The sequence below is a fragment of the Dermacentor albipictus genome, unplaced genomic scaffold, assembly GCF_038994185.2.
Source record: "Dermacentor albipictus isolate Rhodes 1998 colony unplaced genomic scaffold, USDA_Dalb.pri_finalv2 scaffold_29, whole genome shotgun sequence".
Lineage (NCBI taxonomy): Eukaryota > Metazoa > Arthropoda > Arachnida > Ixodida > Ixodidae > Dermacentor > Dermacentor albipictus.
The window spans coordinates 3,216,036-3,233,782 of NW_027225583.1; the positions used below are offsets into that span (position 1 = coordinate 3,216,036).

The window sequence follows — 17,747 nt, forward strand, 5'->3', positions numbered from 1 at the left end:
ACGCTTTTTCCACACTGAATAATGTCGGCGAGATGGAGCATAGGCCATATGGAGGGTCACCGCCCGCAGTCGCCCATCCCCCTCGCCCAACAAAAGTAGCCATTATAAAGAGTATGTACTGACATCACTGAAGCCACCACATATTTGTAAAGTTCGCACAGAAAGACACGTCAATTTAGGGCAACCTAATAAGCACAAGTTTGTTGCTGCGGCTTCAGGTCCTGTTTAATCGGGGTAATTCTGGCTTTTGCACTTAGCATAGTTCCAACCACCTCTAACAACCCTATGTGAAGAGACATGACATCGCACTCTCAAGCTAACACACACACACATATCTTATCAGTCCACTTGCAAAATTTTTCGGGGAATACATTCATTGAAAGTCATCGCACTCCAGTGTGCTCCCAGTTCTGAAGTAAAGGTTTTGCGGGGCTCCTTTAGAAGATAGAAAGACAGAAATTTGGAATAGATACAAAATGCAGCTACAGTGCTCATAAATTTAAATGGGAACAGAACAACCACCTTCTATGCGTAATTACACGAAAGCGTGATATGTAATTGCTCTGTAGCCGGTTTAAAAGGATGTATTAGTCCCAAGTGTGCGTTCTGGAGTACTCTGAATTAAGCCCCCATTACAAATATTAATGCATGGGAGTAGTTTCGGAACTGTTGGCGTTTGAATTTAGAAGCACTGCACCTTATTTACTGGAATGAATTAGGAGAAAAATTTCATCCCACTTCAGTGTTTTCTCTGGCTCTGAACTCGTTTACCGTCACAGCAACGCTACTGTCAAGAGGTGGGTCCTGCCATCTCTTCAAGAGCAACTTCTTTGCGATACAAATGTCATCCCCATCTGTTGCCTGTTGTAACCTCCAAAATACATGCCCCGGATTCTCCAATTCCTCTCGCCACTGCATACATAGCCAGGACCTTGAATTTGGCAGTCTTGATGCCACAAGGTGACATACGATGGTTTACTGGCCTATTGCTTGCACCCAAGCTTGTGTACTAAGGGATGCTTGCTGTTTAAAAAGAAAGGATGTTCCATGCCCACCGTCTTCGCTTTGAGTGGAACTGGCTAACACTCACTGGGATAGCACCGTGCACAAAAAACATGATACCCAAGTGGGTGGGAAAGTTGCTGCCACAGTAGCGTGCTTGGCAAATCACCATACCTGTAATGCGGAAGATGCGGGTTTGGCTCTCGCCTGCAGGAATTGTCTTTTTCGTCCCCTTTTATTACGCTTTATTTTACCATTTCTATATTTCACCTAACCGCAACAACTACCTTCCCCTATGTTTGCTCTGGCTTCAATGTCTTTCTCCGCATGGTTGCAACTAAAAAAAAAAAATCTAGCCCCTCGGATACTCTTGCTCTTCTTGCTCGTCACAGTATGCGATTAGTTATTTGAACGTCCGTCACTTACAATGCTCTTTTTGGCTGCTCGAGGGCTTTGATGTCATCAGACGATGGCTCTGGCAGAACGAAGAGCTTCTGGTTCGACGCGACCTTCTTAACCGTCTTTGTGGCGCTGAAGACTGTCAGTATGTCGTCGAGCGTGATCTGGGCCGCCGTCTTCTCGGCCATGGCGGCTGCCGGGGTTCCCAGCTGAAGCAGAATGCGATTGCAGTCTTACGAACAGCTGAAAGTTGTGCACATTGGATTCGTTCTACGGAAAGGCAGGTGTGCAAGCACGGACCAAGAGAATTGAGAACAACAACTTTCAGCATCAACACTTGTGTTGTCCTTCTCATTCCACTTGTGGTTTGCACACCCGAAGTTCTTACTTTTTTTTTTCCCCTCTCTTAAACCAAAAGCCACTCCAAATGGAGCTGAAAAACCAAATCAATAGCAGCAATACAGATGGCTTCTTGTGCCCGGTGATGTGAATGCCCTTCTATTGGCATTTGGGGAAGTAAAGGGACACTGCGCACAAAATCAGTCTAGACTGATGAAGTACTCCTACAAATCTTTACGTTCGTCAATTTCACGGTAACAGGTCGATTATTAGAAGGCTGTTGCGGCTTAGTACAAGTTCTCAAAACATCCCAAGGGCAATCTTAGGCTCTTTAAGAATGCAATGCAGTTAATCTTTACCGAAAAAAAATATTATCCAGGCCCGGGCAGCCACTGATGCCGCAACAAGTTGGTGCGGCAACCGTCAAGGCAGCGTCGCCGCCTGTCCACATTTGTGTATTTCCTCTGGCTTAACAAGCCTTTCCTTATGGCGAGAGTCAAAGAGTCAAAGGCGAGAGCCTCAAACTCCCTTACCCCGAGTACATACCTTTCGTGGATAACGTACAAACTTCATTAACACCTTTATACACAGCACGGAAGGAGAACCAAATGACAAGCAACGCACTATTTTTAGACAGTAACAATGTTGTTGCCGATTTCACCCGCTTGCGTAACTTAAAAAAAGCAGGTACAAAGTGCTTGCCTTCGTCGTTCTTTTGGTCCCTGTCTATGTATGCGCTGTAAGTAATGTTTCAAACCATCTAATGTCCTTTCACTCACTTGAAAGGGTATGCCAAGAGACTGATTGGTAAACTTCTCTCAAACCGAATTTACTTCTTTTTGCATAACATGATGCAACATTTGCAAAATCGTAACTTGAGCCCAGGTTCATAAACCTTACAGGAAATTTGGGAGAGTTTATAGGTATTTAATAACCAAGCCATTTCCTTCACATAAATAGAAATGAAAGTGTTGCAAGACCACTTCACCAGTCAAAAGTGGCTCTCAAAGCTGAATTCACAAGACAGGCTGAATTGCCGATTTAAATCAGCAGAAAAGAGCAACAATGCTGCGCTGCAAAAGAATCTTGTCACTAGCAAGCTCGTCGGCGACATGCCTGCGTGTGGCACAATTCAGCGACACTGCGCCTCGTCACAGTCACCAACGAGCTGAATCAGCATTTCAGTCCATCATGCGTATCTGGCTTCCGTTTAGTCCATGAAGTAAGGAAAGAAACTATAAAGAAGTCCGACATCACACAGAAAGGCTTCCCACACGGCAGACTCAGTCCGGTATGTTCGGTTCCCAGTAGATTTAAATCGAAGTGCACCGGTTCAGGCACTTTGCCAACCGTGCCACACACATTTTTTTTCCTTACATGCTGCGGCACTTTGGCAATTTCTTGTTATGTATATACTTGTCTTCTTTGCAACATGCGGGTGACGCAGCCGCGTGTTGCTATGGCACCTGTTGTCTCTTTAAGAGGAGCACATGTTGAACAGAGAAGTGGGCAAAATTAAGAGCTGCAGGGTCAGAATTGTATATTTCGCTGATTTTGGCAGGCTTCAATTTTATCGCTCCCTCTTAGTTTCTTCCCTTTGTCAATGCATTAGTCCCCATGAAAAACAAGCTTGCGGGTAGCACATTTGAAAAAAAAATTATATATATATATCAATATCAGTTAGGCAAGAAAGAGTAGCTCACCCACCACATTGAAAGGATACGCTGTTTCATACTTAACGGGCAACACTACGGAAGCTATGCAAGCAGTGCGGACATAAAAGTCTCACTCCATGCATTTCGCAGTACAGCTGGTTTTGATCTGCGACACTTCCCAGGGAACGGTCCCTTCACATACTTCAACTGCAACTTGTGGACCACAAAGGCGACACCAAAATCGCATATCTGTGCATTCTGTAAGCAAGGTTGTTATGTTTTGGTCATGAGCGCAAGTGGAGAACTGCAACCGCTGATCGTAGAAACGTCACACCACTTGTTCAATCTGCAACATATTTTGTGCAATGATTAGGCCATATTTTGTGGCATAAAAGGTGCGAGACCTAATGTTACAATGAATCACATGATGCAATACCTGCATCTTTCTTTCATATGCAACGCAGAATTTCTTGTAGTGTTGCTTGCTCATATGTGAAATGAGAGTATGGTTTCTGGCTATGCCACTGCATAAAGATGCCCTGAAGTTGGGAGATGAGTTACTGTGAACCTCCAGAGGTATCAAAAAATATTAACAATACAAAGGTCACCCTGTCTAACAGAATAGTATTAGCTCCAGTTGCTTGAGGCTGGAACTGAGTGATTGATAACGTCAAACTTCTCAGCTTTGAAGCACGGCATAAGTTAAAGGCTCTGGCATCCGAAGCTTGAGATTTTTTTCATACATATAACTCTTGAGATAAACGCTTAAACATATGTGAACTCAAAGCAAATAAGTGTGTCTACAACAAAGAACATTAGTTGCCTTTCACTGACAAACCGTTTGCACTGCAACAATATATTTTATTGTTGCACACCTACTTACCTAAAAAACTGAAAGTGCATGCGTCATTGGTATAACCCCGCACTTGTCGCCACACAGTGCTGACAGTCGCAGACAAAATGGCGCCATGCGTTTGCAACGCGAGCCTGTTAGTCGTCTGCTACCAACACTCATCGAAACTGCGGTGTAGAAAGTAGTTTTCATGGTACACTACTGCTAAAAAAATGGCTTCGTGTAGGCGGGCAGGGCTACACCTTTTCTATACCAGCTAAAAAGGAAGAAAAAAAACGCCCTAGCGTCTAACGTACGTTGCCTAGAAGCACAGGCAACGCCATTCACGTGTAATGAATGTAGCAACTCACATATAACATGTCACTATCTCATTCAAAAGAACAAACCTCCACACTTTTACCTAATATTGCCATAATACCGAGCAATTGATTGCCCACAACAACGTCAGGAACTGACTTGCGTAGTGACAACAAACATTCCGCGTCTTTTGACTTCAACGCAGCGATAACCGAGCAAGCAAATCCGCATGCCACGAGCATGCGGGTCGACTGACATTTGAAGCCACCACAACAACCTACCAAGTCGCTCGCTAAAGCTGCGGGCGACTTGGTAGTTTTACGAAGTGTTCCTGGTGGTTTTACATGTCATTCGACGCTCAACGCCGTAACGCTCTTTCATTTCTTGAACTGGTTAGTTGAAAGTACGGAAGTCAGACAAACCCAGGAAAACCAAAACAAAGAAGACAACGAGAAAAGGCGTAACTCGCAACCGTTTCAAGCAATCACTCTCTCTAATGAGAGAAATTATCAAGATGATACGCAAAAAGGTATAAGTCGCTCGTGCCCGACAGCTGCACCGTGAGCATTGTATGGAAAGCACATGTCAAACACTCTTGCACTACTCACGCGCGGTCTTGATGTCGAGGGCGAAGTCACTCGCACAGACGTTCAGTGGCGCTCACTCGTTGAATATGACACATTGGTGAACTTTTTCAATAGCCGCGTTCAACACAATTTCACAACTTTTCCGCCACAAACTACACGCACCCATGCACCATGCGAGTACCCGAACGGCCCGAACCATCAGTTTCCTTCCTCCGTGATATATATTCGAACCCGACACTGAGCCCTCTGGCGGCAAAACAAAAGCGAAACTCACTGATCACCCATAGTACAATGGTACAGATCAGTGGAGAAACCCTCCATTAGGTTCCGTACTGACGTCCTGAAATCGGGATATCAAAAACGTTGCGTTGTATACGGTAGCATTATGTTACGCACAGTTTGGCTTGTCGCGCAGTGGTTACGCCGCAATTCTTTTTTTTTATGCTACCGAACCTTTTGAAACACAGTCGGATAACAGCGGTTGCGAAATCGGGGCCTTACGTGATCAGCGAAAAAAAAAAATGCACTTTTGTCGTGAATTTCGCTTGTCTATACAGTACATGGGCGTGCATATTTCCCTCTAACTGTTCGAAAAAAAGATGTTGTGCTCACCACTGCACTGCATTGCTGACGTTTTGAAGAAAGATCTCGTTTTGGAGTCTACATGTAAACACTTGGCAGCGTTAATCCACTGGTTTTCTCCCTGAAACGGTTTGGACATATTTTCTAGACGCGCAGGGTACAGCCACAGTAACAAATTAGCGCCGCAATTTAAGTGAATTCCGTCTCATATTTGAAAGTACATTCTAGTTCACTATAGCTCTGTAGTAGAGCCGATCGGGTGTGTCCGGCACATAACGCTCAGCAAAACGCCCAGCAGCCAAGCTGGGCGTTTTGACGGATGAACAAAGGCGTAAGCTAAAGCCCCTCCATACTACTACCGCTGTGATGATGGGACTTTAAAGACTTTTAGCCTGTCCGCTATTCCGGCAAAGGGGGGCGGTTTGGGCGGATTGCCGGATTTGCGAGAGCGTGAACGTGAGCGGTGCAGCCGCCTGGTGGCGTATAGTTCAACCAGACAAACACAGAGCTAAAACTGCAGTAACCCACTATATCCTGCTTCGCTGCTGGTGCAAATTCGTGGCAGCGACGATTACGCCGCTGTCGAAAATTTACACCAGTAGCTAAGCAGAATGTAATGATTAGTTTTGTGTTTGTGTGGCTGAGCTTTGCGCCACCAGCTGGCGCCACCAATCTGGTCGCTCACACTTATTTATATATACTTTTTAGCCTGTCCGCTATTCCGGTAAGTGGTATGGGCGGATTGCCGGTTTGGCGGGGGCGTAAATGTGAGCGGGCAGAGCGGTGCAGCCGCCTGATGGCGTAGAGTTCAACCAGACAAACACAGCTAAAACCGCAGTAACCCACTATACCCTGCTTCACTGCTGGTTCAAATTTTTGGCAACGACGTAATTGTGAACACGATTACGCCGCTGTCGAAAATTCACACCAGCAGCTAAGCAGAATATAGTAATTAGCTTTGTGTTTCTGTGGTTGAGCTTTGCGCCACCATTATGGCCGCTCCCGTTTACGCCCCCTCTAAACTGGCAAACCGCCCGCGCTTGCCGGAATACCCGACGCACTAAAATTATCTTTTAGCTACTTTAGCGTAAACGTGAGCGTCCTGCACGGTGCAGCCACATGGTGGCACAGAGCTTAATAACCAGCCAAGCACAGAGCTACTATTGTCGTAACAAATCCCAAAACATTTTAAACATTTAAATAGTCATGTTCACGATTACGCTTCCGCCAAACATTAACACCAGCAGCCAAGCACATTACACTTGGTTACTGCCATCTTAGCTCTGTGTTCGATTGAGCTCTTTGCCACCAGGTGGCTGCACCGCTCACGTTTGCGCCTCCGCTCATCCGGTAAAATGGCCAGCCCGCCCGTCCGCTTGCGCTTGCCCGAATACCGGACGCGCTAAAACTCTCTATTGTGGTAGTTATCCCCCGGCGTGATGTCCGCAAACGCGTAGATGCTGGCGCCGCTATAGGATACCGACAGCCCGATGGCACTCCGTTCGCATGTTGCCTTGCTGAGGGACTCTATGTCGCAACTTGACATGTCGCCTCAGCTTGACATGACTACAGCACCTCCATGTAGAGCCGACCGCAAAAGTCTACGGACCGCGATACCTGAATACCGCAGTTTTCGAACTCGGTCCGGTATCGGGTATTACTATTCTTAGCCTGTACACTGGTAATATGCTAACAACATATATATATTGTACACTTTTGCTCGCTACGGTCCCAAACTGCTCGGAAATGCAACGCTTTCGCGGATTCCGCCGTCTTGTAAACTTTCTGTACACGCCTCCTCATGCTTATTGGCGTAAAAAAAAAAAGATGTTCATTGCTTAAACGCGGCAATGAAGGCGCAACATCCGTGTGGCAGGTTGGAATTTCCACGCAACGTCCTGGCATTTTTGCGTCAACTCGCAGTGTTCAAAACGCACTTCATGGCAGTGCTTTGACTCTACCGTACAACTCAGAACCAGCAAGGGCCGGGACTAACTTCTGCGGGAGCCTCACGTACGGGCCCCACTATCGCAGGAAACGTCGCACTTTTTGCTGACGGAGAAATGCAGTCTTGTTTGGCGTCATATATTCAATCGAAACCGACAGTATTGGGAAAGTGTATGTTGGATTTAATAGATACCTTTATCCTGTCCGCTATTCCGGTAAACGGGAGCGGTTTGGGCGGATTACCGGATTTGCGGGGGCGTAGCTATAAATCGCTGCAGCCGCCTGGTAGCGAGAGTTCAACCAGACAAACACAGAGCTAAAACTGCAGTAACCCACTATATCCTGCTTCGCTAGTGGTGCAAATTTTTGGCAGCGGCGTGATTGTGAACATGATTACGCCACTGTCGAATATTTACAACAGCAGATAAGCAGAATATAGTATTTAGCTCTGTGTTTGTGTGGTTGAGCTTTGCACCACCAGCTGGCGCCACCAATCTGGCCGCTCACGTTTACGCCCCCGCTATACCGGCAAACCGCCCGCACTTGCCGGAATACCGGACACACTAAAAGTCTCTAATAATCGACGCTGCGCCCACAATGCGGTCTTGGCGTCCGTAACTTGGCGAACTCGGTGGTCACTGACCGTGCGCGTTTCTTACCTCTTCCCAACAAGACATCCTGCGCTTGCACAGTAGTTTTTTCGACACTGCCAACGGCTCATGTCGTGCATGGTGTTTAGAGACAAAACTGACGTTTTTCTTATCGTGTGGCCATGCTCCGACTGCAGCAGCGGCGCACAACGCGTATAAAAGTCTTAAAGCCGCGCCGATAAAAAAACTTGGGGTGCTATTCCGGACATTCTCGAATTCCGCCATTTTGTCCGCTTTGGTATATAACGGCGGTAATTTGAGCCAACCAGAGAGGTCGCAGCCGCTTTCTGGGCCAATCAGAGCCGACAAGATGGCGAATCCGACAACATGCACTGCGGCATTTCCCGATGTTGTAGAATAGCACACCCGGCTCGCAAGCCGCGCGTTGTCGCGCCATGGTCTATAGACATGAAATCAGACAATTTTCATGCAAGCTGACGGCAATTAGTTTCGCATGCGTCTGACTTCACGTCAGAAACGAATGTGAGTCTATCTATCTATCTATCTATCTATCTATCTATCTATCTATCTATCTATCTATCTATCTATCTATCTATCTATCTATCTATCTATCTATCTATCTATCTATCTATCTATCTATCTATCTATCTATCTATCTGTCTGTCTGTCTGTCTGTCTGTCTGTCTGTCTGTCTGTCTGTCTGTCTGTCTGTCTGTCTGTCTGTCTATCTATCTATCTATCTATCTATCTATCTATCTATCTATCTATCTATCTATCTATCTTGTTTAATCGGGCATGTCCCGGGCAATTATGAAAAAGGATCGAATGCCATGTGCATTGAAGGCAACGTGCATAAGAATATACCATCAGCATATACGTTGAGACTCGAACAGGAAATAATCGATCGATCACACTTTTTTACGTGCGGAAAAGAGGAAGTGAGAAGTGTGATCGCTCTCAAGATGGTTTCTAGGCATGGAGTAATGCGGAGTGTACGTATGTTCCGGAGTCTGAAATAAGCCGCTGTGCTCATTAACAGCCCGATTTCGTATAGCGATGCCTTGCACTCGGTTATATGCCGCTGATACTCCACTGATAACGCAAGCGGAGCGTTTTCCGAATAGCATCGATCGGAAAAAAATTACGGGGTTTTACGTGCCTAAAGAACTTTCTGATTATGAGGCGCGCCGTAGTGGAGGGCTCCGGAAGTTTCGACCACCTGGGGTTCTTTAACGTGCAACTAAATCTAAGCACACGGGTGTTTTCACATTCCGCCCCCATCGAAATGCGGCCGCCGTGGCCGGGATTCGGTCCCGCGACCTCGTGTTCAGCAGCCCAACACCATAGCCACTGAGCAACCACGGCGAGTCATCGATCGGAAAGGGCACATCGCTAGGAAGTCGCAGCCCAGGTGAACTTGCAAAAGGAACGAGTTGGAGTACATAGTTTCTGAATCGTTAGGGTTTGGTTGTATGCTCACAGTGTATATACAGAGGGTCTCACGAGTATAGAAGTACCGCCAGCTACTCCACGGTTTCCTGCGATCGCTTTCTGGAAGTCGTGGTAATCCTTAAGGCTCAGGGAAACCGGAACAAAATCGTTCGGCTCGTTGTTCTTGTTTCTAAACAATGACTTATATCCTCAGCGGGGGATTGACTAAGAAGCAGGTGGTTTTACGAGCGTTTTTTTTATTATTGTGACCAAAACTCAGCATAATAGAGAGCGGCTGAGATAAAGAAAATAATGTATAACCGGGAAGAAAGCTGTAACGTATCTCGAGATCAAATGATTTACGGTCAAGACAAAAGAAACGATAGATAATGTTCGGCCAGTTGGTTGGTTAGTTGGCTGTTCCGTAGCGAAAAGGCGTGAATCTCAAGGGTATAAAAAAATTCAAATTTCCAGGAAAATAAATTGAAGCGACGTTAGATGATCCAAAACTGTGAAATTAAAGAGCACGACTTTCGCAGAAGTGAAATCTACATAGATAATAAATATTACCGCTGGCTTCCGGTCGTCCTCTTCGGTGCCAGAACTCGAGCTCGCAGACATCGTGCCGTCCGACTGAACCGGTTCTGGTGGACCCTGGCCCACCACCACCTCGCTGCGGTGGGGCTGTTGATGCTCCGTGCCTACCATTGTTTCCGGCGGGGTGAACTCTGCTGTAGGACGCCTTCTTTACCTGCGAGACCGTGTCCGTTTCATCGCTTTATATTGTTGAGAATATTCTTTTTTTTTTCAACGATCGAGGTAACGGAAGAGACGAAAGGCATCGCATAAAAGACGCTCGTTACAATTTCTCCATTTATTTACTTTATTTTACACCCGCACCGAGGGAGAAGGCGGATCGGCAACTCTAGATATTGAATACCAAAAAGTGACCGTTGAGGATGATATATGCGTGTGACGTCATGACGATCGCCAAGCGAGCTCCCACGCCTCGAATATTTCGGTGAGGAGGAGCGCGCCCGGCGCTCTTCAACGTCCCCTTCCCCCTTTGTTTTACTGAGTATATCTTTATAACAAAAAACAATTTGAATTTGTTTGGGGGGAAGTGGTTGCGTATTAGCGAACAAAGGGAATGAACAGATTTCATTATCAAGAGTATACGCTGCTTTGGCATAAATGAATGATAGGATAAGGGCTGGTAGGATAAGGATAAGAACACGCACACACACACACACACACACACACACACACACATATATATATATATATATATATATATATATATATATATGTATATATATATATATATTTCTTACGCAGAACTACCGGGGACAATATTTAAAATAAATCAGGAAAAAAAATAAAAAAAATGGTACAGTACAAAATTCATCGGTTTCATCGTAGTTGTGATATCAGATCATAAGTTTAGCTACAAGTTGAGTTACTGAAGTGCCTGGAATAATAACAATGGGCCGACCCACGGCGGAGGTGAAGCAGGCGTTAAGCACTCCCCGTGAGTGAGCCGATCCCGAAGATACCGCTGCAGCTGCTTTTCAGTCAAGTGGCGTAGACCGTTCGGGCATCCCGCGACGCCACACGGAAGTTGGATTCTCTGCTATACTTGCAGTTTGTGCGAGTTTCGCGAGCCAGCAAAACCAGCGCAGCACCACGCGATAACGAAACTACCGAAACGCGAAAGCGTGGGCGGTGCAGAGTCGAGCGCAAACTAAACCTTTCGACTGTTCACGTCGTTGCCAAGGGAAATTTCAACGAGTTCTTTTTTCCAAAAATGAAATAGAACTCAAGAAGCAGCATTTTAATTAGTTCGTCTTAAAATATAATACAAAGATGTTTTTTTGCAACGAGTAGTTGAGTACCAGCGAGAGAATTTAACTGAGGAGTGCTTTCGTCATCGGGCAAGTACTTGAATGTTCCGGGGGAGTCTCTAATCATGTCCTGCATTTACCTCAATTTATCGATTAATAATCATGTCCTGCATTTACCTCAATTTATCGATTATCAAGGCTCTGTTCGCGATTATATTAACGCCTTAGATTGTCGAGCAGTTATCTATCACTTTAGCTTGACTTAATATTTACCTTTAGTGTCCCTTTAAGCAATCCCCATACGTGGGCCGATACCGAACATAGTGCAATGCCGGGCCCACCCGCGATGGAGGTGCAGATCGCCATTAATCGGCCCGCATACACAGCTTCGCTGGTCATCCTTCTTCACCGAGTGCAAGGGCACCGGGTTTTTTTTTTTTTCTAGGTGCTTCCTGGCTTGCAAGGGCCCTCTGACAGCATCTCCTGTATCTCCTGCAAGAGAGCTTGACCACTGTCGATGTCATAAAAGCATTTTGGCCTTCATTTACCTCACCGAGAGTAGTTCAGCATTGCTCAACATCAATTGGCTCAATTATTTTCCTTTTGCAGTCTCCACTGTTGTCGTAAAATTAATCGGAAAAAAATTATGCGCTGCTTTCTTTGCACATGACGGCACCGGAGTCTGATCTTCCAGTCATTGTAGCTGTTGTTCGCTCGAACCTTTCGCTTGATCAGCTCCTTGGTCAGGGAGCTCGTTCTTGCACGCCACCCAAATCTGTCTGAATGCGAAATTATAGAGAGGAGTACACGTATGCACGTGGCTATTGAAAAGCTTGCTCGCTCTCGCGTATCATATGCGTCTAGTTTCGTTAAAGCCTCTCTCTACATTCGCGTGTCCGTGCGACAGGCTCAGAAGGGCTTTCACAAACATCGCAAGGCGTGATTCCCCGTCCCTTCAGGCAATCTTAGCTAAAAAAAAAAAAGTTCTGCGAGAAGTCACCCAGTCTGTCCACGGGGGGTAGTGTCCACCACTTCCCGTCATCATGCAGGAGGCTGTCGATCAGGGAGGATACTTAGCGTATACTGGAAATAGTAGAGAGGTTTAGGTTAGGGGACGCAAGTGGCTTGCGTATACGCAAGCCCCCCGCTTGCGTCCCCTAATGTAAAACTCTGTACTAGGGGCATTTGTTTGGCAAAGTTACCCAGTGACGTTGACAAACTTTCATCTTGCAAAAGAAGAAAAAAAAAACCTAAGGTCATTGAGCACAATCTGCTATCTTGCAGAAGTCTAGAAAGCAGGTACTGAGCAGCTGATACCGAAAAACTTGTTGCATCAAGCCGGATTCTTTTTATCGAACAAACAAAGCGCCAGCCCGCTTTGTTCCCTTTCACAATCGCTACCACAAGACCTATTTATGCAGAACGCTCTGAAACCCCTTCTGGCGCAGACATGGCCCACTTTTTCGCCAAAGTCGGGCTTTTGCAGCATCATGTAGCAAACTTTGCATTTTGTAGCGACTGTGGCGCAATATGGCGGCAGTTCCAACACATGGAGCAAGGCCTCAAAGATTGGGGCAGCGTAGATCTCAACTGCGTGGCCGCACACAAAATGCCAACTGCGATACAAGAAGTGTATCTTGTGATTAACGAGGACAATAATAAACGCGTAATCGTTCTTCTTTCTTCTTAATAAAGCGATGTGTATTATTTGCAATAGGCACACAAATAGTTCGTAGATAATCCCTGCTGTAACATTAATCTCAATCCTCCGCGGGGCACACTCCATGTACCACGTCTTGATCGATCGCCTCAGCTGTCGTTTCATTGTAGCGCACAGCGTTCCCGTGCTTACAATATCTGACTATAGGACCAACGCAAACTAGACAATTTAAAAATCCGACGACACCTAAGCCACGACCCCTGGATAAAAAAATTTGCAGTGGCTTAGCTCGGCTATGCCAGGATATACGTAGCGAAAGCTAAGGCATAGCATGATTATGCCTTGGTTAATTTTGATTGCAAGTCCAGGTTAGTCTGGCTGTCTAGCTATGTTGCGGCGTTTAGCCAGTCGTTCGGCGCGCTGTTCGTCTGTTTCCTGGGCGATTCGTTTCCTCTTCGTCTCGTTCCGACGTCGATTCCAGGCCTCCTCCTGCTTATCAGAACTGTCGCCGTCTATACTGCAGCCTCAACTGTGGTTGCGGCGCACGCGAGCTCCCCTTTTCAATCCTTCGATATGTTATCAGTCATGCGACGCAGCTGGCGAAGTGAGCGGAGGCGAGCGCAACGACGAGGAACGCGGTGTGACGTCATGTGCCTCCTCGGAGCACAGCCACGGCGAAATCGCAAGTTCGCGCCCAGTAAAGCTTTCGCTCTAATAAAAGAAAGGTGAGGCTTGCCGCGTGCATCAAAAACGCCGTTCCGCCCCTGCGCCACCACTCGGGCACTGTTCTCTGGAATCGGCATAGGAAATGCGTGAGCAACGCGCTTCGAACGCTGTCGCCCGTGGAAACCGGGTCCCGTACCCGATAGCTCACGCCGTTCGGCCCAGTCAAGAAAAAAAGAAATGAGTGCTACAAAGACGTGACTAAGAGAAGAACATGCACGACGGACAGGCGCGTCCATGTTCTTCTCTTGCGCGTCCATGTTCTTCTCTTAGTCCGCGTCTTTGTAGCGCCCACTTCATTCATGTAAACCAACTCGCCCACATCAAGCTTCTGCGTCCCAGTCAAGCGGCCTTGAATGAAACTATACGGCTGTCGCGTTCGCTCCCATTGCAGCCATCTCGACGCGGCAGGCCACACCTTTCTTTTTAATCGAGCGGCCGTGCCTAAGCACTTCTTACGAGTTAAGAATGCGAAATCGTTATTGTCCAACTGGACGCCGCTGAGTCGGTCATCCGAGTTGAGAACTCCTTGCGGAGCGACCGCATTGAGACGCTTGGCGCGTTCTCATGGGACTTACCGAGGCGCAGTTTGAAGGCAGGCGAGAGCTTGCACGGACACGGAACGAGGCTTGCGAGAGCGAGGTAGACGTGGCGTCGTGGCAATGCCCTCTCCCCTCACGCAATGCCGTGGCTAGAAGAAACTCTGGCGCTAGTGTCTACGGGAGCTGCAGTGAGAGCGGTTGTACCAGCATGGGAAGTACATGGGATTTGCCTAAACTTCGTCCTTTTGGCTTGAAACGGCTTTGTGACTTCATAAACTGGTCATTTTCAACAACGTACTACGTAATAAATAATTAAACAAACATTAATAAAATCATGCAACGGCAGGATTCGAACACAGGAACTCTAGCCCAGAAGCCTCATATTGAAACCATTAAGCCACGAACGCATGTGCCGACAAGCGAATGAAACGCCCTTATGAATTTATCGCGGGCATGCCAGTGCCTTGCGACGCTTGGCGCGTTTCAATTTAGCCACCAGGACAAGCTCAGCCATTGCCATTAAGAGCAATCGTGCGTGTTCGCGGCGTCTTCTGCACATCGAATATTATAGGTTGCGCGGAAATGTACGACAGTAATATTTATATAGCGTAATATGAAAAGCCACAAGAACGTCTGAATCGACAAGCACGAAGGCCAGACAAATCCACGTACTTCCCATCATACCCATGGTGGTACAACGACTGCAGCGCCAGAGTTCCCTCTAGTAATTAATGTATGAAACTCTATGGCAGCAAGTGTTCCTAAAGCGACTTTAATTGTGCCCTTTCGCCCTCTCTGCTCCGTCGAGGCACGAGCCAGCGTCACGTGGTCATGACGTGGCGTCGCAGCCAATGGGAATTTTCGTTGCTACAGACGCCGGCGGCTTTTTTCGCTCAACGGGCCATTCAACGCATTCTCATCGGAAACTACTTGTTCCCTAAACATACGAAAAGTCGCACGAGAGCTTCTTTCCCCCGTTTGCCCGCCCCAAAAAAAGCTCCCAGAGAGAAATGTGGAGACGTATACTGCTGGGGAATCTTGACCGCTGTGGATACTATTGGCTAGGGAATCTCGCCTCTCTGGCGCCTCAAAATGTGCCTCTGAGCAAATACCGAGAAGGACGAAGGGCTTTGCGACGACGGCCGCCTATAACTTCGTGCAAATGGGATCGTAGGACCGATACAGAGTGTGTAATGGCGAAGCGTAAGAGTTTTTGTTATCAGCGCAATGATGGCTCGTGTCACTGGAGTGCACGTAACATAAGGTTTGCCGCTTTGCAGTGTACGTTTTCGGCACTCAGCCTGTGACACGGTCGTTGCCGACGGGAGGAGCCCGTGCCCCACGGGCACACGGTGCGTATGCGCCACCCAGCCACGAAAAAAGGACGTCAGTATAACGTCAGTCAGTTAACACGTACTAAACGAATTCGCAGTAACAACGTGTCGTTATTTATTTGTCCGCGGCAGCTAAAGCGCCATCTAAGACCCAATCCCCGCGCTGAGTGCCGGATGGCTTCGTTCCCCTTGGCAGGAACCCTCCGTATCAGGCGTGGTGGCGAACCATACAGGAAAAAAAGAGAAAAGGAACTGTAGAAGTGAAAGGGGTACATGATACAATAATACTGAAACATAAAAAGAAAGAAAATAAAGTAAAATGAAAGTTCAAGCACGGAAGTCCACCACAGGTCCTCTTAGTAACGAGGTCGAATACTTGGGCGCGCCGCTACGAAAGCCGAACCAGAGTACTCTAATACACCTTTTGAAGTATTAAAGTGTAAAAGCATCAAAGGACTCTGGGCGAACGGAGAGCTAGCTTACGCATTTATCCACTCCCGCGTGTTTAGTGCAGCTCGGCTAGGGACAAACGGAGCCAAGCGCGCCCTCCTCCGCTGTACTGCGCAGTATACATGTGGGGAACGGCACATTTCCTGGAGAAAAAGTCCCCACATGTCTCTCGCGCAATTCACGCATGCGCGCAATGGCCGGGAAAACGCGAGAAAGAAGGTCTCGTAAAGGTTGCAGCATAGGGAAAGGTTACAGGTTCGTCGCACGTGGGCCGAACTGCGAAACAAAGCCGGCAAGGCAACTAACTGCCATCGTGCACTGCCCCGCAAGTGGAAAGGCAGGCATTCTTTGTTTGCGCTAGGCAACATCTCTGATGACGAACGACCCGATGGACAGACGTGGTCAGCGAGGACCCCATTTATGATGCACTATATAGATATATCCACCAGACGAGCCCACGAGGTTTGTGTGATACGTGCTCTTTGCACATTATCCATGCATATACGGCAGTCAGTCGTTCGCGCAGCGACTCGGACGCGAGTTCAATTATTTGTGATCCATCTAAACAAGGAAAAAAATACGAAGCGGACGCCGACTCGGTGCAACACAAAAGCGTACCGCAGTGCACGGTACACCATAAATAACAAACGTTTGATTGCATTTTACAAGTCACAACATGCGTATCACACGTCAAATACCTAAGATGCTTCTGTTATTATCGCAAATTCAAGGTGTTTAGCAAGTAACGAAGCATACCCGACTGCTTGCGGTTCAGGTGGGGGAAATGCTGCCGAATGGCCTTTTCTGTGAGCCGCGCTAAACACTCGTTCGCTATAAGCATGCGGTCTAACAAGTGCATTGTAATAGAAAAAGAAAGTTGCATTTCCGTACCTTGTTTTGGCGTCGTGACACAGGCTGCAGAAATAGGCTGACGAATGCTGCGTCGAACGCGTTCGCTAGCGGACGCTCGACAGACTCTATCCATAGAGAAAGAATGCTCTATCGTTCGAACGCCAATGACGTCACCATGACTGATTCGGCCGCCTAGACTAGCGTTTTATGGAAGCTGGCTCAAGACGCTCAAGACTGAACAAGGTAGCTTTGTTGTTAGCGAAGAAAAAAGCAAGAAAGACACTATAACAGACCGACGAGGTATACGAACGTGATTGACATGCGTGTATAGTATCAGACTGAACGGGATCAGCAGTGTACAAGTCATTCGAAAATATCCATCAAGGTGTACTATCCCGTCTAGTTTAACAAACTACAGAATCTAGTTTCTCCAATTCTCGCTACAAGTTTTTTAATACAGATTGTAATAACGGAAGTGCAGTTAAGAGATAATGAAGAATATGTGTTCTTGTTTATCAAGGTATCGGTATTCTGCAAAACAGTTTCGGTTTCGTCAAGCCGAACGCTTTGTACCCGTCGTGGCTGTTAATGTACTGCGACAATTCCAGAGGTGATTCGCCGGCTTGACACACAAAATTT

The 17,747-nt window shown here is 47.0% G+C and overlaps 1 protein-coding gene across 2 annotated transcripts in view; it reads right to left on the reverse strand.

Annotated features, from left to right (window-relative positions):
- Positions 1-17,224, reverse strand: part of LOC139052695 (ATP-dependent RNA helicase TDRD9-like) — an 83,871-nt gene extending 66,647 nt beyond the window's left edge. The window contains exons 1-3 of one of the 2 annotated variants that reach the window (XM_070529740.1): positions 17,148-17,224; positions 10,274-10,454; positions 1,429-1,610 (exon numbers count right to left, since the gene is read on the reverse strand). In XM_070529740.1, coding sequence (XP_070385841.1) covers positions 1,429-1,610; positions 10,274-10,411 — 320 coding nt within the window. In that variant the 5' untranslated portion in view covers positions 10,412-10,454; positions 17,148-17,224. Of the gene's footprint in view, positions 1-1,428; positions 1,611-5,153; positions 5,318-10,273; positions 10,455-17,147 lie in introns of those variants that run through there. The other variant, XM_070529742.1, reaches the window with a different exon arrangement.
- Between the last annotated feature and the right edge of the window lie 523 nt (positions 17,225-17,747).